Genomic DNA, 23,931 nt, shown 5'->3' on the forward strand with positions numbered 1-23,931 from the left:
GCACCAACTTCCGGTGCTTACCGGAGGGCGAGAGAGACCGGGCAGGCACCGTGTTATGCGGTGGAGCGCACGGTGTCCCCAGTGCGGGTGCATAGCCCGGTGCGGTCCATACCAGCTCCTCGTATTGGCCAGGCTAGAGTGGGCCTCGAGCCAGGTGCCATGAAGCCGGCTCTACGCATCTGGTCTCCAGTGCGTCTCCTTGGGCCAGCGTACATGGCACCAGCCTTACGCATGGTGTCCCCGGTTCGCCAGCCCACTGCGGGCTATTCCACCTCGCCACACTGGCAGGGCGACCGGGAGCATTCAACCAGGTAAGGTTGGGCAGGCTCAGTGCTCAAGAGCTCCAGTGCGCCTGCACGGTCCGGTCTATCCAGTACCACCTCCACGCACCAGCCCTCCGGTGGCAGTCCCCCGCACCAGGCTGTCTCTCTGTTTCATCCCTACAGAGCTCCTCCGTACAGCGCTGCCAGAGCTTCCGCCCCTCAGTCCAGAGGCGCCAGAGCCCCTCAGTCTAGAGGCGCCAGAGCCCCTCAGTCTAGAGGCGCCAGAGCCCCTCAGTCCAGAGGCGCCAGAGCCCCTCAGTCCAGCGCTGCCGGAGCCTCCCTCCTCTCCGGCGCTGCCGGAGTCATCCTTCACCCCGGCGCTGCCGGAGTCAGCCTTCACCCCGGCGCTACCGGAATCTCCCGTCCATTCGGGACCCATTTCTAGGGTCTCCAGTCCGAGGTCGGCGTCGAGGGTCGCCGTGTTTAGGATGCCACGGAGGCGGACAATGAGGCGGAGAAAGACTGTGTTGAAGTGGGGTCCACGTCCCGCGCCAGAGCCGCCACCGCCAACAGACGCCCACCCAGACCCTCCCCTATAGGTTCAGGGGGGGGGGGGGGGGGTACTGTCACGTTCTGACCTTTATTTCCTTTGTTTTGTTTTGTCATTATTTAGTATGGTCAGGGCGTGAGTTGGGGTGGGCAGTCTGTTTGTTTTTCTATGATTTGGGGATTTCTATATTTCGGCCTGGTATTGTTCTCAATCAGAGGCTACTTAGGTATCCTGGGTTTCACTGTTTGTTTGTGGGTGATTGTCTATGTTAGTTGCTTGTGTCAGCTCAGTTCTTATGATAGCTTCACGGTCGTTATTTGTTTATTGTTTTTGTACAGTTTACTTCGTGTTTTTGTCATCTATTAAATAATGCATTCACACCACGCTGCGCTTTGGTCCGCTTCTTACGACGATCGTGACAGTAGCCCTGTTTCTTTGTGTTCTTGAACATATCCCTGTCTTTCATTTTTGTTCATTGATTTCACCTGTGTTAGTTACTCACCTGGTCTCATCAGCTACTTATTTAGTTCAGTTCATTCTGTTTGTGCCTTTGTGAGGTAATGTTTGTTTTGACTCTACGAAGCCTTTTCCTAGCTCATTTGTGAAAAACAGTTATAGCCTTCAGTCCTAGTTTTGATTCACCTGCCTGTTTGCCTACCTGTGTATGACCATTGCCAGCCTGTGACCACAATTCCTGCCTTCTATGAAGGCGAAATCAACACCTGCCACGCTCTGCGCATCAATCTACACTTTCTCCATGAGTATTCATTACAAGTGCAGCGCGGAACGGCGCTAAAATAGTTGTAGGCTTTTGCTTCTAACTTCAATATGCTCTTTAAATAAGACCTACACCATTTTTAACAGTATATCTAAAAATATTTTTAGAATGTGACTCTCCAACAATAATTTACATTTAGAGGATTGGAGGACTCTATATTAATATCTAAGGTGCATTTTAAATTATGATCTCTGAATATCCCAGGGACTTTTATATAATTCTAAATGAATTAGTAATAATTGCTTTGTTTAAAAAGTAATGATATTTTGGAGATTTGTTTTCACTTAACCTAGAGTGAGTGAGGAAAAAGGCCATTCTTGAACATGAGGTAAGACATTCTCACTAATTTGTAAATAAAGCCAGTTTGTTATTTAAAACTATTTATTTCTGGAGAAACCTACCTTGATTATTTAGCAGACATCACTTGCTTATATTCATTCAGTCAACACATGTCTTAAGAATATCATGGAATATTTGAACATTTTTGTTTCTCCATGCTTGTCTCAGAGCAGCGCCTAATGGTGCTGAAATAGACATCCACAGTGGGAAGGCTATGTATTCTGTGTCCACTCGTGGTATCTCTTTTCGGTTACACATCCTTGGAATAGCAGAACAGCATAGCTGTCCGGGCGGCCCTTGCTATGCATGGTGAGCAGTTGGTCAAGTTCTGTTGTCAGAAGAGGAATGGAAATGTCAGGGTGAACCGCCACGTACTGTACTGTATGTTGACTCTGCCTGTCAGAGGTGGAGTTCCAGAGCTCACAGGTGTGCCTGGCATGTATTGTGACTCCATCTCATTCCTCTCCCTTTTCAACGTGTGAGTGAGTCAATGACAATTCCAGCCATTGACTCACTGATGAATGAAGATGATGGGCGATCGGAAAATGCAGTCTGGAATCTGCTGGTATCATCAACATCAACATCGCTCTAATCACAGAAGACAGTGGAAGTAACTTGAGTGGACTTATGGAAAGGCTCGGTAATATATGTTTTATATATATATTAGAATGATCAGAACATTAACCATGTGTGTTCACTTGTTTTTGTACTATTCTGTAGATTCGGCCCAATGATTAGTCTGACAAAGAACTTTGCGTTCAATGCCCAGGCATTGATCAAAGCTGGCGAGACGTTCAATAACGTCATTTAAACAGACGAATCAACCATGGCCCTTGAGCAATTGCATCAAAATGGCTACAGAACAAAAGGAAGAAGATCAAGAAGATGAACTAAAACATAAATATGTTGATGAAGAAATGCTGCTTTGAGTTAGAAATGTAACACTTTAAAGTACTTAAGCATCAAATACATTGCAAGATGAGGGATTTTCACAACAGTAGTCAAGCTATAAAAAGTTTATTGTCTTGCTAATAGGAAACATTTGCATGATGGGATACATTCTTTATTGTAACCCCAATGTCATACATACATTGACATTGAGACTGGTGTTTTGCGGTACTATTTAATGAAGCTGCCAGTTGAGGACTTGTGAGGCATCTGTTTCTCAAACTAGACACTCTAATTTACATGTCCTCTTGCTCAGTTGTGCACCAGGGCCTCCCACTCCTCTTTATATTCTGGTTAGAGCCAGTTTGCGCTGTTCTGTGATGGGAGAGGTACATAGCGTTGTACCAGTTCTTCAGTTCCTTGGCAATTTCTCACATGGAATAGCCTTCGTTTCTCATATCAAGAATAGATTGACGAGTTTCAGAAGAAAGGTCTTTGTTTCTGCCCATTTTGAGCCTGTAATTGAACTCACAAATGCTGACGCTCCAGATACTCAACTAGTCTAAAGAAGGCCCATTTTATTGCTTCTTTTAAACAACCGTTTTCAGCTGTGACATAATTGCAAAAGGGTTTTCTAATGATCAATTAGCCTTTTAAAGTTCTAAACTTGGATTAGCTAACACACACGTGCCATTGGAACACAGGAGTGATGGTTGCTGATAATGGGCCTCTGTACACATATGTAGATATTCCATAAAAAACGTGCCGTTTCCAGCTACAATAGTAATTTACAACATTAACTATGTCTACACTGTATTTCTGATCAATTTGATGTTATTTTAATGAACAAAAAAATTGCTTTTCTTTCAAAAACTGGAACATTTCTAAGTGACCCCAAACTTTTGAACTGTAGTATATGCAATATGGCTTTTTATTCTGGCTTGGCTTTCCCATTGATTTTACCCACGCATTGCTTCTCTATAGGTCATGGTTTATGTGTAATGGGTGCAGGATAGTAGGCCATGAGGACACCCATAAGGTTTACCCATAAGGTTAATAGTTGCTCATAAAGCTATGAGTGGAAAGGCCCCCTCCACCTGGCCTCGGTATATTCAGTACTTTTATGGTCCAGCAGGACAACCTCTAACCCCAAGGGTCACTGGCACTCACTGCTCTAACCCCCCCATGTCTGCTATCTATATATTCTCCCTTCACCGCTATATCTCTCCAATCTCTCTCATGCTCACACATGCATACACCTGCCTCTCTTTCTAAATATCTCTACTTTCTCTCTCTCTCTTTCTCTCGCACACCTCTTTCTCTGTCTCTTTCTTTCTCTCTGCACCCCCCCTCCCTCTTCATGTCCTCTATCACTCTCTCTCTCTATCTCTCGCTGTTTTCGTAACACAAGCCTTTATCAACTCTGTCTCTCTCTGACAGACAGATCTGTTGTCTGTTCCAACCCAACAGTGTTTAGCAGTGCTGTTCTCCAGGCCCCTGCGTTTGGCACTGAGATAAATGTTTGCCTTTGTGGTCGGACTAAAGATAGCCCAATGTTAATTAGTGCCCGTTATAGTGGCATCCTGTAGTATAACATGAGGCTCTGTGTATAGTAGTCCTGTAAGGTGTCATGCTTATCATATGCTACGCTACTTGGATTTGTCTTATATTTCTACTGAATGACAAGTCTTATATTTCTACTGAATGATAAGTCTTCAGTTTCTACTGAATGATAAGTCTTCAGTTTCTACTGAATGATAAGTCTTCAGTTTCTACTGAATGATAAGTCTTCTGTTTCTACTGAATGCGATATCTTGTATTTTTATGTCTTCTAAATAATTTTTCAGTTTAGTCTTCAAGTGCTACAACGTCAGATGGGTTTAATTTCTCTACAGCACTTTAAATGATACAGGTCATTAGAGAACACTCATTGGAGAGAGTCTTATAACCTTGTTGCCCAGTTCTGAGAGAGCAATTATGTTAGTTTTTTTAAGGCATGGAGTTGTCCCACTCCATGTATTTTTTGTTTATTGGATAGGATAGACAGAGAGGAAAGATAGCGGGGAGTTGTGCTGAAATAGTAGGGTGCAAGAATCAAACCCACGCTGCAGCAGTATGTGTTTCAGAGACAGCAGCTTAGACCGCTTAACAACGCTAGGCTACAGCAATTCAGTTTATAAGTCAAGACAAGAAGCACCAGCAGCAGGCGCCACTGGGGGCAGGTCTGGCTGGGGCTGTGTAGCCTACAGTTAGTTCAAGCAATTTATATATCTCCGTATTAACTGTATGGTATTCTGGATGCATGTGGAACCTGAGATGGCGTGTTAACTGTCTGCATTGCTGCACTATATAAATCACTGAATTTGAACGTAAATGTGTGTGTGTGTGGGGGGGGCATGGGAGTGTGTGTTTGTCTGTGTGTTGACAGATGAAAGACAGTATAACCTGACACAGTTTGCTAGTGGTTGTACTTAATCTTGCCTGGAATCTCCATCAGAAGATTCCTGTGGGATCTATCAGAAGGTCACAGCTCTGTGTGTGTGTGTGTTCTATTTTGTTCTATTTTGTATTTTATTGAACCTTTATTTAACTAGGCAAGTCAGTTAAGAACAAATTCTTATTTACAATGACGGCCTACAACGGCCAAACCCTAATCTGGACGACGCTGGGCCAATTGTGCGCTGCCCTATGGGACTCCCAATCACGGCCGGCTGTGATACAGCCTGGAATCGAACCAGGGTCTGTAGTGACGCCTCTAGCACTAAGATGCAGTGTGTGTGTGTGTGTGTGTGTGTGTGTGTGTGTGTGTGTGTGTGTGTGTGTGTGTGTGTGTTGGATACACTGAGCTGAGTCTGAGCGTGAAAGCTGTCTGACCATCATGGGCAATGTTTTGTGCATGCATGGACTAAGGTTTATATCTTCCACAAATACCAAAATGCAGGGATTTGATATCATCTGTGGTGTGAAATAAGACGTGTTGTGATACCGTCTGTCTGTGGTTAAAGATGCACGCCACGATCATGAGAACAACAAATTCGTAACATATAGTACAAATTGGATTTGGAACATATCATACGAAATGGATTTGGAACATATCATACGAAATGGATTTGGAACATATACGAAATGGATTTGGAACATATCATACGAAATGGATTTGGAACATATACGAAATGGATTTGGAACATATCATACGAAATGGATTTGGAACATATCATACGAAATGGATTTGGAACATATCATACGAAATGGATTTGGAACATATCATACGAAATGGATTTGGAACATATCATACGAAATGGATTTGGAACATATCATACGAAATGGATGATGTAGTACACAAAAATCAGGGATCGCTTTTGGCTGGTGAGCACCACTTTCAAAACTACTGGCTGAAATTATACAAAAGTTTGATAGGGCATCTTTAAAGACGTCCTCCTGTGATTTCTGAACTTTTCCTGTTGAAGTGATATCCCAGGGCGGCAGGTAGCTTAGCGGTTAAGTGCGTTCGGCCAGTAACCGAAAGGTCACTGGTTTGAATCCTCAAGCTGGCAAGGTGGGAAATCTGCTGTTCTGGCCTTGAGCAGTGCAGTTCACCCCCAACAACTGCTCCCTGGGGGTTGATAATGTCGATAAAAGCAAACCACCTGTCTCTCTGATTAAGAGGGGTTAAATACGGAAGACACATTTCAGTTGAATCCATTCAGTTGTGCAACTAGGTATCCCCTTTCTCTAAATATAGTAAATTACACACTTTAAAGGGAAGACAAATATTGCAAACTTCAAGGAGTACGGCATTCAGTGAGTTGGTTGGATGGGAAGTCATGATGTCATCGGCCTCCCCCTTGCTTCAAGGAGTACGGCATTCAGTGAGTTGGTTGGCTGGGAAGTCATGATGTCATCGGCCTCCCCCTTGCTTCAAGGAGTACGGCATTCAGTGAGTTGGTTGGATGGGAAGTCATGATGTCATCGGCCTCCCCCTTGCTTCAAGGAGTACGGCATTCAGTGAGTTGGTTGGATGGGAAGTCATGATGTCATCGGCCTCCCCCTTGCTTCAAGGAGTACGGCATTCAGTGAGTTGGTTGGATGGGAAGTCATGATGTCATCGGCCTCCCCCTTGCTTCAAGGAGTACGGCATTCAGTGAGTTGGTTGGATGGGAAGTCATGATGTCATTGGCCTCCCCCTTGCTTGAGGAACATTAGAGGAGCAATAGAGAACAAAAGAGGAAAGGCCCCCGCCCCACTGGTGCTATGTCATGACTTACCTAGACCACCTATTGAGATGTGCCTTTGTTAAGTCAGGTGTTAAGTGAGGTGAAAAGGAGACTGGCGTGACACTTTAAGTGAGGTGTTGATATGCCACAGCTATTTGATGCTGATGGTTGAGATCACCACTATTGGTTAGGAAATGCCTACTAGTCTGCACTGACATCATCCGATATGAACTTCAAATTTAGCCTTTGTGATTCTGTGGTGAAAGAGTGTGTATCGTTTCCACTGAATCCGTTGACTGTGGTTAGACTAAGCGTTTTGATGCATGGGCACAGAATTCTGAGTGACACTCCACGGCAGTGGTGCACTAGGTGACAGAAAAACACGGCGGTCACTTTGCCAATGCAGGATGAGGTCTCGGGCACCACAGGCACCTGTCTCTAGCTACGTCCCAAATGGCACCCTATTCTCTATATAGTTCACTACTTTTGACCAGGGCCCAATGGCACCCTATTTCCTTTATAACCGGTGAAAAGTAGTGTATTGCACAGGGGAAAGGATGCAATTTGGGAAACAACTCACTCCTGTCACCAGAGAGATTTCAACAGTTGTATCAAACATGCAGCACCTGATTCAGTTTCTTGTAAAGAGGACATTCACTTCTAGGGAGATTAATTCCATAAACATTTGGTGAGCTGTAGTGTCCAGTGACCCATCCTGAACTATTCACCTCAAGCACTATTCAGTAACACACAAATAAGCGCGTACGTGGGCACAAACACACACGCACACTTGGTGCAGATAACTTAAACCAGCTCTAATAACCTACCTGTGGTCTTATATAGATGGGCTAGCCTGTCCTTACAGACTGATGTTCAGAACAGGTAAGCTGTCCTAGAGCTCTAATAACCTTCCTGTGGTCAATTATAGAGATGGCTAGCCTGTCCTTACAGACTGATGTTCAGAACAGGTAAGCTGTCCTAGAGCTCTAATAACCTTCCTGTGGTCAATTATAGAGATGGCTAGCCTGTCCTTACAGACTGATGTTCAGAACAGGTAAGCTGTCCTAGAGCTCTAATAACCTTCCTGTGGTCAATTATAGAGATGGCTAGCCTGTCCTTACAGACTGATGTTCAGAACAGGTAAGCTGCCCTAGAGCTCTAATAACCTTCCTGTGGTCTAATATAGACGGCTAGCCTCTCCTTACAGACTGATGTTCAGAACAGGTAAGCTGCCCTAGAGCTCTAATAACCTTCCTGTGGTCTAATATAGACGGCTAGCCTCTCCTTACAGACTAATGTTCAGAACAGGTAAGCTGCCTAGAGCTCTAATAACCTTCCTGTGGTCTAATATAGACGGCTAGCCTCTCCTTACAGACTAATGTTCAGAACAGGTAAGCTGCCTAGAGCTCTAATAACCTTCCTGTGGTCTAATATAGACGGCTAGCCTCTCCTTACAGACTGATGTTCAGAACAGGTAAGCTGTCCTAGAGCTCTAATAACCTTCCTGTGGTCTAATATAGACGGCTAGCCTCTCCTTACAGACTGATGTTCAGAACAGGTAAGCTGTCCTAGAGCTCTAATAACCTTCCTGTGGTCAATTATAGAGATGGCTAGCCTGTCCTTACAGACTGATGTTCAGAACAGGTAAGCTGTCCTGGAGCTCTAATAACCTTCCTGTGGTCTAATATAGACGGCTAGCCTCTCCTTACAGACTGATGTTCAGAACAGGTAAGCTGTCCTAGAGCTCTAATAACCTTCCTGTGGTCTAATATAGATGGCTAGCCTCTCCTTACAGACTGATGTTCAGAACAGGTAAGCTGTCCTAGAGCTCTAATAACCTTCCTGTGGTCTAATATAGACGGCTAGCCTCTCCTTACAGACTGATGTTCAGAACAGGTAAGCTGTCCTAGAGCTCTAACCTTCCTGTGGTCTAATATAGATGACACAACCTGTGTCTCGTGGTGTGTCACAGCATTGTGTCAACTCTACAGCAGCCTGATCGCCAGGCTTTAGGGAATAGACTAATCTGTAGGCCTTCATTTGTTTAGTCATTTGTGATGGAAGCTTATAAGCGTGTGTGTGAGACACAGATCAGGGTGTCCCTAAACGTCCCCTGTTAGAGCACGTTGGGAGTTAAATAACTAAAACCTTATGATAGGCTTGAACTGTATGCATCACAGCAGGGTCATGCATAAGCCATAATAACAATGAGGACTGTTTCTAAACGTCAGACACTCTTCGAGAATGGACATGGGATCGTGTTTATATCCTGATGAATCTTCAGTAGTTTCCTCACCACCATACTAGACTGATCCCATATCTGTCTGTCATTTCATTGTCACTCATTGTCATGCGTGCAGACATCACTAACAGATCTGGAATCAGGCTATCAACATACACCTATCTGAAGTTGATTTTATCCCCCATTGTGAGTATTGTTCCTCTCAATATAACATCCCCAAAATTCATTCAAAGTTTTTAACTTTTGAAGGCCATTTTTGCAGTGGTAGTGTAGCTGTTGTTCTTTTCAAAGGACCCTGCCCGAGCTATGTGATGTCTGTAGCACTTATCTTGCTTTTACTCACAGGGTAGTTTGCCAACTTTACTCCAAAGTCTTCCAAATGTCTGAGTTTGACAGGTGTTGCTCGCGGTTTGAGCAAGAAAACAATAATTTAATCGATAAATTGAATGAAGTGCTGCGCATAGACTATATGTATAGGACCTACATGTATCGACTTTGCGAATTAATTGAAAATTGCAACATGTATCTTGAAAAAATATTGCGCCTCTGGAATAATGGACATTCTGGGGTAATTAATACATAACCAACGTTCTCTATTAATACTAGTCCAGTACAAATAGGGATATAGCCTTAATAATAACTCCTGCAGAATTAATCATTTATTTCAGTAAAATTAAACACCAAATGTAGGCAAAATTTGGACTTGGGAACGGGAGTGGAGAAATATGTTTTCTTTATTTCTGCATCTTGAGAGAATGAAATGCTCAGTTAGATACCATCTGTAAAGGTGCTGTCTTCATCATATACGTATAATAAAAGCTGATAGTATTTCAAACACATAAAATATGCATCGAAGCCGAACTGAAATATTATCAGAAACACATTGAGTCGTTTTCACAGCTTATTTTTCCTTACAACCGGTCAAACGTCATTTGGACATTTTGCACAGAAACCATTTCCCGTTTTTTTGTTGCTTTATTGCATTTTCTCCCCAGTTCCTAAACATCTTTGCTCCACGAAAGATGACAGAGAACTTGACTGTCAACTAGATTGAATTATTCATTCTATCGATCTATTACATTGAGCAAGGGTTTATTTAGTCTTCTATGGCAACATATAATAACAAAAGAGAAGCTACGTGTATCTAATTCTAGACAAGATGACAAACAAATAACCTACCAAAATGTTGGAAATTATATGCAGAAACATATCTAAATCAGGCAACAACTAAACATCCTGAACCCCCTGTCAAAAAATAATTCTGCAGTCTGTGGCCTACAGCGCATTTTATTTGCTGGTTAGGGTTGGGTGCGGGCGTCATATATTCACTTTATCACGTGTAGTAGGACGGTCGCAGGTGGGTTATTAGCAATTGCGGGCGGGGTGCGGGTGAACAAACAGTTGATCTGCGAACCAGTAATGTGGATATGCTGTGCTTTAGTCAGAGGGTTTTGTTAATGTACGCTGTCTGCACAAATTATAAGAGGAACGCACCTCCTGCCCCCCTAACTGATAAAGGGTAAGGGGCTCATGTACAATATTCTGACCATCGTCTTTGAAAGGTATAATGGACGAACCAGGACATCTTGACCCAGTAGACTGACAGAGAGGCTCATTCATGCATCATGTCCAACAAGGTGTACCAATACATATCACACTCTGTACAGGACTCCCTCTAGTGGACATGTCCGTGTATACACATCTTGAAATGACACTATAGGGGGTTGTCGTCACAAATATCAAGGAAAGAGATACATTTTCAAGTTAAACACATCTGTCTCTCTATACTGTGTGTGGTATGTGTTTAATAGTCAGAGTAAGAATACGGAACGTGGAATATATCAGAAATTACTGACAGGTTTGGAACATCTTCAGTTCAGCTTGATCACTCTAGCAAACCACAACTGACATTTTCATGGGTTATGATTGATTTTGTTTGGCCGCCTCTGGCCTCCCTTGTCTCTCACTCGTCTCTCTCTCTCTCTCTCTCTCTACCTCCCTCTCTCTCCTCTTCTCCCCTTCATCTCCCTCTCTCTCTCTCTCTCTCTCTTGCTCTCTCTCTCTCTCTACCTCCCTCCTAACTCTCCCCTCCTCTCTCCTCTCCTCCCCTTCATCTCCCTCTCTCTCTCTCTCTACCTCCCTCCTAACTCTCCCCTCCTCTCTCCTCTTCTCCCCTTCATCTCCCTCTCTCTCTCTCTCTACCTCCCTCCTAACTCTCCCCTCCTCTCTCCTCTCATCCCCTTCCTCTCTCTCTACCTCTCTCTCTCCTCTCATCCCCTTCCTCTCTCTCTACCTCTCTCCCTCCTCTCCTCCCCTCTCTCTCTCTCTCTCTCTCTCTCCCTCCTCTCCTCCTCTCTCTCTCTCTCTCTCTCTCTCTCTCTCTCTCTCTCTCTCTCTCTCTCTCTCTCTCTCTCTCTCTCTCTCCTCCTCTCCCCCTTCTCTACTGTGTGTCTGTGTTGTGTCCTAATTACTGAAGAGGCCTGACAGTCTAAAACCTTTTTGGTATATTTTCCTTCGGGTCTACAGTGAGTCTATTGGAGCGCTCCGGTACTGTGGGAGAGCAAGAGTGACCTCAGCTGAGAGAGAGGCGGGAGAGAGGGAGAGAGGGGAGGAAAGAGAGGTGGGTGGAAAGGGAGGGTGGGGCGAGGCATTGATAGAGATAATCAGCCATGTTTGTTCTCCATTGGTTGCCGTAGGTTACCTCCTTTGGAGAGACTGGTAAGAAAGAAAAGGGTGGAGACCGAAACAGGACAGAGACAGAAACTCACATGCCGCCTATGTGTGGGTGTGCAAGGAGGCAGGAATGTACTAGAGGGGACAAAAGTCACCTAGCTGCACAGTAATGGTGGATTCTGTCAAGGTGTGGCTGGCAATGACTTCTGTCTATTCTGACTGCTATGAAGTTGTGTATGTGTTAATCATTTAAAAGTCAAGACCCACACTACAAAACGTAGAAGCCCACCGTTTCACATATGCTGATGTTGAGGTGGTCCTGGAGATAATGAATATAAGGTTGAACATTTTGGAATGTCCCTATAAAAAACTCAAGCTGGGTGTCAATTGTTCCCTGGGCCATATTCAGGAAAGAGGCTCCTGTTTGGATAATCTGTATCAGAGACTGAAGAGGAAACGACACATGTCACTCGCTCCTTATTTCTGGTTCAGTTAACTAAGCAGACCAGACCCAGATGCTAATCCAAGACCGGTCATCTGTGATACAAGTCAGTATTTGACGTTCATCCACGTCTCAGGATGTCGGGAGATTACATGGAAACCGGCCACTGGGGCGACAGTGAGCGCTGTTACCTTCAAGTAGGCTTTGGCTTTGTTAAGGTAATGTGGGCAGGGATGACTTTTGGGTGTAAGCATCTGCCTCCGGTTACAAAGGTTGCATGTTCTAATCCAACGATAGAAAGTTGTTTTAGATTACCTCAACCATTCAGAGTTAATGCCTAATCTTAAGAATTTGGAGTTAACACCTACATTTAACATTGGAAGAATAAAGAGAAGTAACCTAACACTTAGAAATTTGACGTTTGAGAAACATGGATGAAAGTCTAAATCTGACGTGAGAATGTGAGAGCTTGTTGGCTAATGCATTGGAGCCAATGATTTATGTATAAACTGGGTGACAGACAAGGGGCGCTGTGTTTTCAAGCCATCGCGCCTCCATCTTGGCACTCCCCCACTATTTGAAAGGGCTGAGGCTACAAATACGGCATGGTCCCACACTTCTGGAAACGTCTTACTCTTATCTAAGTACCTGAATCATGTTCTGTGCATGTAATCTTTATAGTTATGCTGCCATAAAGCCAGCAGGCTGCCCCCTGTTTAGCCAATGTTTGCAATGATGATGAAAAAATAACCTTAAATCAATATTAACTGCCTGTCTGTGTTTTGCTTGTTTGATATGCTGTGCATGCTACATATGTAAGATGTATAGGCTACCGTACACTACATGACCAAAAGTATGTCGAACATCTCATTCCAAAACCATGGGCATTAGTATGAAGTTGGCTCCCCCTTTGCTGCTATTAAAGCCTCCACTCTTCTGGGAAGGCTTTCCACTAGATGCCGGCCAGTCAAGTTCTTTGACACTGATCTCGACAAACCATTTCTGTATGGACCTTGCTTTGTGCACAGGGGCATTGTCATGCTGAAACAGGAAAGGGCCTTCCCTAAACTGTTGCCACAAAGTTGGAAGCACAGAATTGTCTAAATGTCATTATTCCTCCTCCACCATTATTCCTCCTCCACCAAACCTTACAGTTGGTACTATGCATTCAGGCAGGTAGCGTTCTCCTGGCATCCGCCAAACCTATGTTCGTCTGTCTGACTGCTAGATAGAGAAGCGTGATTCATCACTCCAGAGAATGCAATTCCACTGCTCCGGAGTCCAATAACGACGAGATTTACACCATTCCAGCCGACATTTGGCATTGTGCATGGTGATCTTAGGCTTGTGTGCCGCTGCTCGGCCATGGAAACCCATTTAAGGAAGCTCCCGCCTAACAGTTGTTGTGCTGACGCTGCTTCCAGAGGCAGTTTGGAACTCGGTAGTGAGTGATGCAACCGTGGACAGATTATTTTTACGCTCTACCGCTCATTATTCTTAGTGGTGATGGCCTACTTTTTGGACACTTATTGCATGCTTTTTTGGGGGGGTTCTATACTATGCCCTATGTACAATTATAGAAATGATGCAGTCCCTGAAAGTCCTTGAATTTGGCAAGCCAATGTCTTTATGAACCCTGCATAAAGATGTCTAGTCCAAGGCCTATGTTGTATAGGTGAAGTTGGTGGAGTTACGGGCCAATTTGCATATATTCACTTTTATTCCTCTAAGTACATCTAGAAATGTATGAAAATCCTTTTCATTTTTGTTTCAAACCATTATGAAATGTTGATCCCAATGTCACACATTGGCCCCATTATTTATAGATAGATCTATATACATCATTGATTGGTGCCAATGGCAGAGCCACCCTGACCGCAACCTATCCATTTTACGGTTTGAGTGGGACATCTGATTCCACAACTAGCAGTGAACTGTAACCTTTTATGCCTGCGCGTGCTCAAGACAAGGGGTGGGCGTTGGAGAGATTGCACAGGGAGAAATGTTTGGAGAACGGGAGCGATTGGAGAAAAGGAAATAAGGAAGAAAGTGGAGCATATTATGAATAAACATGGAGTGGGGGATTACACAGGTCTTCTAAGAGATCTGGTGAACGAGAAGATAATGGACAAGACAAAAAGGAGAACAGCAGAAATGGTTGAGAAAATATGGAACCAGGGGTTTCACAGAACTTTTGGAAGAACTTGAAGAAATGGAGAGGGACGAGAGTGAAGATTAATTAGATGTGGCAGCAGGTGCAGTGTAGCAGTGTGGAAAGGAAGGTTGGCATCAACTGCAAAGAGGGATACGTAATTCCAGTAGCTCAGTTTGGAACCTGACGAGAGTGAGGATGAAGTTCCTGCAATGAAGACCACCTCGTCCGAGGATGTAAAGCATGATTCTAGCCCAGTAATTATTTATTTATTTTTATTGAACCTTTATTTAACTAGGCAAGTCCGTTTTCCTTTTCTCCAATTTTATTGTACAGTTTCACGAAGAATTTAATGTAGGTAGCCCATGAATGGCCTCACACTCCAGTACAGTAGGTGGCGGTGTATGCACCTTAAATGAGACGCGATCCGCCAACAAAATCCCGAAGAAGAAGAAAAGTGGAACATCTTCATTTATCCATCATCTTTGGCCTATATCTCTGTAGGGTTGATTTTCCAGAGGAACATACGTCCAGCTGGTAGTAAGTAGTAGCCTGGTGAGAAATACATGTCATTTATCAATAGGCGAACTGACTTCCGCAAAGGTAGCATGTAATTCAGGACAAGCCTGTCCAGTCCCCACCTCGAGAACCCATGTGGGCAGTGGGCTGAAGGCCAAGTCCCCACCCGGTTTTATTGCACAAGTAGAGCAGTGAGTATGATATATAAAAGACGCGCTAAATGATTTGGGATAATGTGGTATATTTAGAGCGCTTTTTTTGTAGTTATCTCAGGAGGAAGGCGTAGTTTCGGTCTTTACTTCTGTTTTTGTTTCTTTCACTGGAGCTGCGCGTTTTCGATATTTTCACCCAGAGAGAAGCAGAAGGGTTGGTGTATACACTTTTTTCTAATCCAAAAAACAACACACATTTGTGAGATTTGAAGGCTTAAGTTTTGCTTTCAGCAGTTTCTTTTTGTTACATTATCCTCTGCTTCCCGGTTACTCCCGACTAGAATAATATAGGCGTTTTATGGATATTTTGCCTGCCGATTGTATATTTTCTATAGCAATTGATATGCGATCACATAGTGCCGAATTAAAATTGATGATTACATTCTACCATCGCCATTTCACTATTGCCAATGTCATTGATTAGGATATACAGTGCAAACTAAAGAGAATATGATTAGGAGCAAAACTTTTATTTCCTGTATGAGATGTGATGACAGACCCCAAAAGATCTTTGTCACTAAAGATGCCGCAAAAATTATTATTGTCACATTCAAATCAGTGTCCGACTAGTCTGCATATGTCCAGTGGTGGAACAAGTTCCCAACTGTGATACTTGAGTAAAAGTAAAGATATCTTAATAGAAAATGACTCAAGTAAAATACTCTTGAGTAAAAGTCTAAAAGTATTTGGTTTAAAATATACCTAAGTATCAAATGTAATTGCTAAAATATACCTAAGTATCAAAAGTAGAACTATAAATACTTTTGATTCCTTATATTAAGCAAACCAAACGGCACCATTTACTTGTTTTTTAAAATGTATTTACTGATAGCCATGGGCACACTCCAACATTCAGACATAATTTATAAACAAATCATGTGTTAAGTGAGTCCGTCAGAACAGAGTCAGTAGGGATGACCAGGGATGTTTGGTTGATAAGTGTGTGAATTAGATTATTTCCCTGTCCTGCTAAGCATTCAAAATGTATTGAGTACTTTTGGGTGCCAGGGAAAATGTATGGAGTAAAAAAGTACCCTATTTTCTTAAGGAATGTAAAAGTAGTCAAACATGTAAATAGTGAAGTACAGATACTTCTTATGTAGTTTTTTGGGGTATTTTAAAGTATTTTTACCTAAGTACTTTACACCACTGCATATGTCAAACATTGCTTTTGTCCGTTCTCCGGCAGACCAGTCATCAGCCATGGCATCTCTCAGCAGCTCTAACACAGCCTTTGCCTTGGAGCTGTACCACACTCTGGGTCAGACCAACACAGGGAATATCTTCATCTCCCCATTCAGTATCAGCTCAGCTCTGGCCATGGTCTACCTGGGGGCTAAAAGAGACACAGCTGCTCAGATGGCAAAGGTAATACACAGAGAAAAACACACTTACATAGAGATGTATATATATACACAGTGCCTTGCGAAAGTATTCGGCCCCCTTGAACTTTGCGACCTTTTGCCACATTTCAGGCTTCAAACATAAAGATATAAAACTGTATTTTTTTATGAAGAATCAACAACAAGTGGGACACAATCATGAAGTGGAACGACATTTATTGGATATTTCATACTTTTTTAACAAATCAAAAACTGAAAAATTGGGCGTGCAAAATTATTCAGCCCCTTTACTTTCAGTGCAGCAAACTCTCTCCAGAAGTTCAGTGAGGATCTCTGAATGATCCAATGTTGACCTAAATGACTAATGATGATAAATACAATCCACCTGTGTGTAATCAAGTCTCCGTATAAATGCACCTGCACTGTGATAGTCTCAGAGGTCCGTTAAAAGCGCAGAGAGCATCATGAAGAACAAGGAACACACCAGGCAGGTCCGAGATACTGTTGTGAAGAAGTTTAAAGCCGGATTTGGATACAAAAAGATTTCCCAAGCTTTAAACATCCCAAGGAGCACTGTGCAAGCGATAATATTGAAATGGAAGGAGTATCAGACCACTGCAAATCTACCAAGACCTGGCCGTCCCTCTAAACTTTCAGCTCATACAAGGAGAAGACTGATCAGAGACGCAGCCAAGAGGCCCATGATCACTCTGGATGAACTGCAGAGATCTACAGCTGAGGTGGGAGACTCTGTCCATAGGACAACAATCAGTCGTATATTGCACAAATCTGGCCTTTATGGAAGAGTGGCAAGAAGAAAGCCATTTCTTAAAGATATCCATAAAAAGTGTTGTTTAAAGTTTGCCACAAGCCACCTGGGAGACACACCAAACATGTGGAAGAAGGTGCTCTGGTCAGATGAAACCAAAATTGAACGTTTTGGCAACAATGCAAAATGTTATGTTTGGCGTAAAAGCAACACAGCTCATCACCCTGAAAACAGCATCCCCACTGTCAAACATGGTGGTGGCAGCATCATGGTTTGGGCCTGCTTTTCTTCAGCAGGGACAGGGAAGATGGTTAAAATTGATGGGAAGATGGATGGAGCCAAATACAGGACCATTCTGGAAGAAAACCTGATGGAGTCTGCAAAAGACCTGAGACTGGGATAGAGATTTGTCTTCCAACAAGACAATGATCCAAAACATAAAGCAAAATCTACAATGGAATGGTTCAAAAATAAACATATCTAGGTGTTAGAATGGCCAAGTCAAAGTCCAGACCTGAATCCAATCGAGAATCTGTGGAAAGAACTGAAAACTGCTGTTCACAAATGCTCTCCATCCAACCTCACTGAGCTCGAGCTGTTTTGCAAGGAGGAATGGGAAAACATTTCAGTCTCTCGATGAGCAAAACTGATAGAGACATACCCCAAGCGACTTACAGCTGTAATCGCAGCAAAAGGTGGCGCTACAAAGTATTAACTTAAGGGGGCTGAATAATTTTGCATGCCCAATTTTTCAGTTTTTGATTTGTTAAAAAAGTTTGAAATATCCAATAAATGTCGTTCCACTTCATGATTGTGTCCCACTTGTTGTTGATTCTTCACAAAAAAAATACAGTTTTATATCTTTATGTTTGAAGCCTGAAATGTGGCAAAAGGTCGCAAAGTTCAAGGGGGCCGAATACTTTCGCAAGGCACTGTATATATACACACACACACACCACACACACCCTTATAGTAGGTCACATGAAGCTTTGTACTCATTAGGCCTATTCTCCAGACATCTGATAACGTGACAGGGTGTGTGTCTATATGTAGAAGACAAACTGATTAGAGCTGCTCAGCTTGTACTTTAGACTGTAGGACAGCAGTTTATACCTCTGGGAACACACAGCAACATAGTAACGATGGAGAGGGCTATAAACCCACAGGTTACTCCCTTCTGCGCTCCAAATCGCACCCTATTCCTTATGTAGTGCACTACTTTTGACCATAGGGCTTTGGGCCCGGTTTCCCAAAGGCATCTTAAGGCTAAGTTCATCATTATAACCATTCTAACAATGAACTTAGCCTTAAGCGGCTTTTGGGAAACTGCCCCTGGTCAAAATAAGTGCACAATGGAGGAAATAGGTTGCCATTTGGGAAGCACACCCTCAGTCAGTCAGAATCCAAGCAAAGCTGTAAATCCACAGTAGCGTACATGGCATCAGGACTGTCTGTTTGTATTTGAAAGGTACTCTGCACTCTTTTACCTTTTTATGTACACAGTCCAAGCTTTATTCATTATCATCGCTATAATAATCATCATCATCACTATTATCATCAATGTCATCATTAGAATCATCTTTCTTCTCTCTGAATCTTCCCCAGGCTCTGTCATTCAACTTCACCAAAGACATTCACACAGATTTCCAGACACTCAATGCAGATATCAACTCTCCCTCTGCAACTTACATCCTGAAACTGGCCAACCGTCTGTATGGAGAGAAGACCTGCAACTTCCTGACCGTGAGTTTCACTATAAACTATACTATTTATGCAAGTAACAGTCCCTTTATATGTGTTCTCTTTCATTTTGCTTCAGTATAGCATTGGACAAAATACCTGCAAATCAGACTTTTGCTATTATATTATCAATCAATTAATACATTTTTACTATTGATTTTAAACTGGATGGTTCGAGCCCTGTTTGCTGATTGTCTGACAGCTGTGGTATTTCAGACCAGTTATGACAAAACATGTATTTTTACTGCTCTAATTACATTGCTAACCAGTTTATAATAGTAATACAGCACCTCAGGGGTTTGTGGTATATGGCCAATATGCCATGGCAAGGGAGGTATCCAGGCACTTAGCGATGTGTTGTGCCTAAACAGCCCTTAGCCGTGATATATTGGCCATATAACCCCCCTCGGGTTTTAATGCTTAACTATACATCTGCATACATGAGGCTAGTTAATCTTATGGAACTGTTTCACTCTGCCATAGGACTTCTTAGAATCCACCCAGACATTCTACTAATCTATACAATCTTATTACATTTACAGGCATACAGGGGTAATAATGACATACCCAACGTTCTCTAGTAATACTAGTCCTGTGCGAAAATGGTTTTATTGAGACGGACTGTGCTATTACTGTCTGCTGTCTGAGAATCCACCCAGACGTTATACTGTACTTCTCTTTACTTTTATTGAACTGTTTCACTCTGATGTAGGAGTTCTTAGAATCCACCCAGAAGTTCTACCGTGCAGATATGAAGGCAGTAGACTTCCTCGGAGCAGCAGAGGAGACCAGAGGACAGATCAACAGCTGGGTGGAGCAGCAGACGGAAAGTATCATCATTTACTATATCAATCAGTTAACCAATCACATGTATTATCCCAGCTGGGAAATGTGTTGTGCAATACATTGGGGGGGACACCAAAAATGCAACATACACTTAACACACACATTAGATAAAAAAACAGCAACTATCAGATCTGTAACCAGGATCAGCTAACATAGAACTGAACATGTGATGAATAAATCTGTCTATGCCTACCAACAGCATTAAAGCCAGATGGGACCTCTGGTTTCAGAGCTGCTTTGGGTTTAGTTTGTTTAAGTGTGTGTGTGTGTGTGTGTGTGCGTGAACGTGTGTGCGTTTACAGATAAAATCAAAGATCTGCTGAAGCCGGGGACAGTCAGTGGTTTGACAAGGCTGGCTCTAGTCAATGCCATCTACTTCAAAGGAAACTGGTTGAACAGATTTGACCAGAAAGACACCAAAGAGATGACCTTCAAAATAAACCAGGTAGATATTGGCAGTAATATTTAGATAGATATTTATGCTCAGTAATGGAATTATAATATAATGATTTACTGTATAATAGGATTATATACTAAACTGCTAGAAGATATGGTGCTATTTAAAACCAAAGGGTTCAATGGTTCGCTTCACATGGGCCTTTTTTTTTGCAGTGGTACAGGCACAAGTTTGACACATTTATGCGTCATCCAAGAGGCCAAACAAACTTTCAAGTTATACTGTATAGGCCTATTGGGAGTTATATGGTTCAGATGAACTCATTCTCCTTGTCTATAATAATCTGTTTTTTCAGAGTGAGAGCAAGCCAGTTCAGATGATGCACCAGATAAAGAAGTTCCCCTTTAACTATGTCCCAGACTACAACCTCCAGATCGTGGAGCTTCCCTATGTGGACGAGGAGCTCAGTATGTTTGTCCTGCTGCCTGAGGAGGCCACTGACGGATCTGATCCTCTCGTGAAGGTATACTGTACACAGCCTCCTATAACTGCATAGTTGATTGATGCGTGGTGTGTTTGCCTTTCACACCAGCGACCAGGTTTCCCTTCCCTGTCCCTCTGTTCCCTACACTACAAGACACTGGTTTCCTTACCCTTTAAGCAGCCAATTGACAAGGTATGACAGCAATCCATGCTTTGGTTTTGTATCCAAATGCTAACGCTTTAGAATATGTGGCCCAAAACCAATGCAAGTCAGCATTTTTTGCGCATCATTTGCCACTAGGTGGTATACTTGGGTCAGGCCCGGGTAGGCTGCTGAAAACACGACTATAGTATCATTTATCATCTGATGTATGGAGTGTTGTCAATACTACTTATTCTATATACTGACTGTGTTTTAACTGTGTTTCAACGCTACTCTTTTTCACTATACTGACTGTGCTTTAACTCTGTGTGCCATTTAGCTGGAGAGCGAGCTGACCATGGAGAAACTAGACGAGTGGACCACCAGGTCCAACATGGACACAGGCACGGACATCATAGTTTATCTGCCCAAGTTCAAACTGGAGGAGGACTACGAGCTGAATGATCCCCTGGTCCAGATGGGCATGAAGGATGTGTTCGTCGGGGGCATGGCCGACCTGTCTGGGATGAATGGGAAGGGGGGACTCTTCCTGTCTACGGTGGCCCATAAGGCCTTTGTGGAGGTGAACGAGGAGGGGACGGAGGCTGCAGCCGCCACTGCTGGGATGATAGCGTTCTGTATGTTCCGAGAGGAACACTTCACGGCTGATCACCCCTTCCTCTTCTTCATCAGGCACAATAAGACCAAAAGCATCCTCTTCCTTGGGAGGTTCTCCTCTCCTCAGTAGAATAGTAGTTAAAACTAGTAGAGAGGATTTAACATCATTTACAACAATTATTTGACAGGGGCATTTAACATCAATGAACATTTCTGTAAATGTGCCATATTTAGCCAGGTAGCTAGTTCCATTAGCACTTGATTTAATCCACTATAAAACCAAATAAAGGAGAATGTCTAAATGACTTGCCTGTTTGGACAGTATCATTGTGTGTGACCTTAGTTCCCTTAAACATTGTTATGGTTCTGAGATTCAACTAACTAAGTGGTCACCACCCTACTTTTTTTCTTTTGGCAGGGGGTTTAAACAGCTGATAATGGGGGCTGGAGAAATGTAGTAAAGTAAGTAGCCTTTCACAAGCCTTGACTTGTGCGAGCTGGAATGGCTAATGGGATCATGAACCTATCTCCTGTTTCTGTAGCATGAGGCAGCTTGATGTACAAGTACACCCCCTGGACCGGACCAATGATCTGTATAAAGCCTGGATTGCTGATGCTGTGTATTGGCCAATGAGAGGCTTTGAAGCCACCGATGCATCTGGTGGGGGGGGGGGGGAGTGCCAAAATCTAGTGTATACAGGGCCTTACCCCCAATCTATCTCCTTAATGCTGAGTGCCAAGTAGAGACGCACCGGGCACCATTTTTACAGTCTTTGGAATGACTTGGCTGGGAATCAATCCCCCAACCTCAGGAGGCAAAAAATTCGGCTTGGCCCCTAAGACTCTCACAAACTTTTACAGATGCACTGTGTCGTGTCTTTGGCATCATTAAAATGAAGACTGTATTATTAAGTGATTAAACTAATCATGTAAATGTAATTAACTAGGATGTAGGGGCACCAAGGAAAATCTTCAGATTATAAAGTTACAATTTTCCTAATATAACTTTCAGATATTTTTATATCTGATCAATTAGTCTTCTAATTAATTATTCTTTACCTCACGTTGGTCTCATTCCAAACGTCTTAAATTGTTGGTTATCTGCACGAACCCAGTCTTCACTATGAATCATCCATACATCAATTGTCTCAATGATTTATTTATTAACTAACTAATCACAGAAATGCACAAACAAACAAAGTAGATATGGTTACAGGGAAATAATAGGGGATGTGCCCTAGTGGGCTAAACCGGCATGGCGGCTTGGTAGACAAAGGGACTGAGAAGGGAGTGAAAGACAAAAGACACTACACAGTTGATAATTATAAAAATTGAAATGCTAATCCTTTGCACATGAACGCTCACTCATTCAGGAATAATTGCAATCAAAATATATATTTACTCCCAGCGTGTCGTCGTGGTCTGTTGGAATCGTCCTTTTCTGTTGGAGAGTTCAACCGAGATTCTCTGTGGCCCTGGAGTCTTTGGTTAGAATAGGTACTTCAGAGTAACATTCAGAAATGTTCTTATAGATAGATGTTTCGGCAGTTGTAGGTCTTCACATTCAATGGTACAGAATTCCTAGCTGCAGACAATTAATTAGTATCGAATAGTTGCTCTTATTCTGTCGGTATCGATAGTCTCAGAGTTTAACCACATGGTATGTTTAAGAATTCAGCAGCAAGGAATGCATGGTCTCTACTCAAACCTTAGCCCTCTCGGTAATCGAGGTAGCTTGGTCTGAAGGGAAATTCCCAAGGTGGGGTTATATCCAGAACAGTAGGAAAGGGCTGTCCCATGACGCCAGTTCAATGTCTGTGCTCTTGGGGTGGGCCTATGACTTAGTTAACTTCTTCGATATTGGGGGCGCTCTTTTAATTTTTGGATTAAAAAAACGTTCCCGTTTTAAACAAGATATTATGTCACGAAAAGATGCTCGACTATGCATATAATTGACAGCTTTGGAAAGAAAACACTCTGACGTTTCCAAAACTGCAAAGATATTATCTGTGAGTGCCACAGAACTGATGCTACAGGCGAAACCAAGATGAAATTTCAAACAGGAAATGCCCCAGATTTTGAATGCGCTGTGTTCCAATGTCTCCTTATATGGCTGTGAATGCGCCAGGAATGAGCTTACACTTTCTGTCGTTTCCCCAAGGTGTCTGCAGCATTGTGACGTATTTGTAGACATATCATTGGAAGATTGACCATAAGAGACTACATTTACCAGGTGCTCGCTTGGTGTCCTCCGTCGAAATTATTGCGTAATCTCCAGCTGCGTGTATTTTTCCATTTGCTTCAGAGGACAAACCAAACTG

At 42.9% G+C, this 23,931-nt stretch overlaps 1 protein-coding gene across 6 annotated transcripts; it reads left to right on the plus strand.

Annotated features, from left to right (window-relative positions):
* The first annotated feature begins 1,370 nt into the window (after positions 1–1,370).
* Positions 1,371–21,915, plus strand: LOC109881319 (leukocyte elastase inhibitor). Of its 6 annotated transcripts, XM_031785743.1 has the most exons (9): positions 1,371–1,919; positions 2,099–2,239; positions 2,414–2,570; positions 16,462–16,640; positions 18,990–19,127; positions 19,837–19,954; positions 20,273–20,415; positions 20,723–20,890; positions 21,333–21,915. In XM_031785743.1, the coding sequence occupies exons 3-9, from the start codon at positions 2,558–2,560 to the stop codon at positions 21,738–21,740; spliced, it is 1,167 nt and encodes a 388-aa protein (XP_031641603.1). In that variant the 5' UTR covers positions 1,371–1,919; positions 2,099–2,239; positions 2,414–2,557; the 3' UTR covers positions 21,741–21,915. The 6 variants fall into 6 exon arrangements, with proteins under 6 accessions (XP_031641603.1, XP_031641604.1, XP_020329070.1 ...); XM_031785744.1 differs by having other exon boundaries at positions 1,371–2,570; XM_020473481.2 differs by lacking the exons at positions 1,371–1,919; positions 2,099–2,239; positions 2,414–2,570 and adding an exon at positions 14,956–15,081.
* Positions 21,916–23,931: the final 2,016 nt, after the last annotated feature.

Source organism: Oncorhynchus kisutch, linkage group LG13, assembly GCF_002021735.2.
Source record: "Oncorhynchus kisutch isolate 150728-3 linkage group LG13, Okis_V2, whole genome shotgun sequence".
Classification (NCBI taxonomy): domain Eukaryota; kingdom Metazoa; phylum Chordata; class Actinopteri; order Salmoniformes; family Salmonidae; genus Oncorhynchus; species Oncorhynchus kisutch.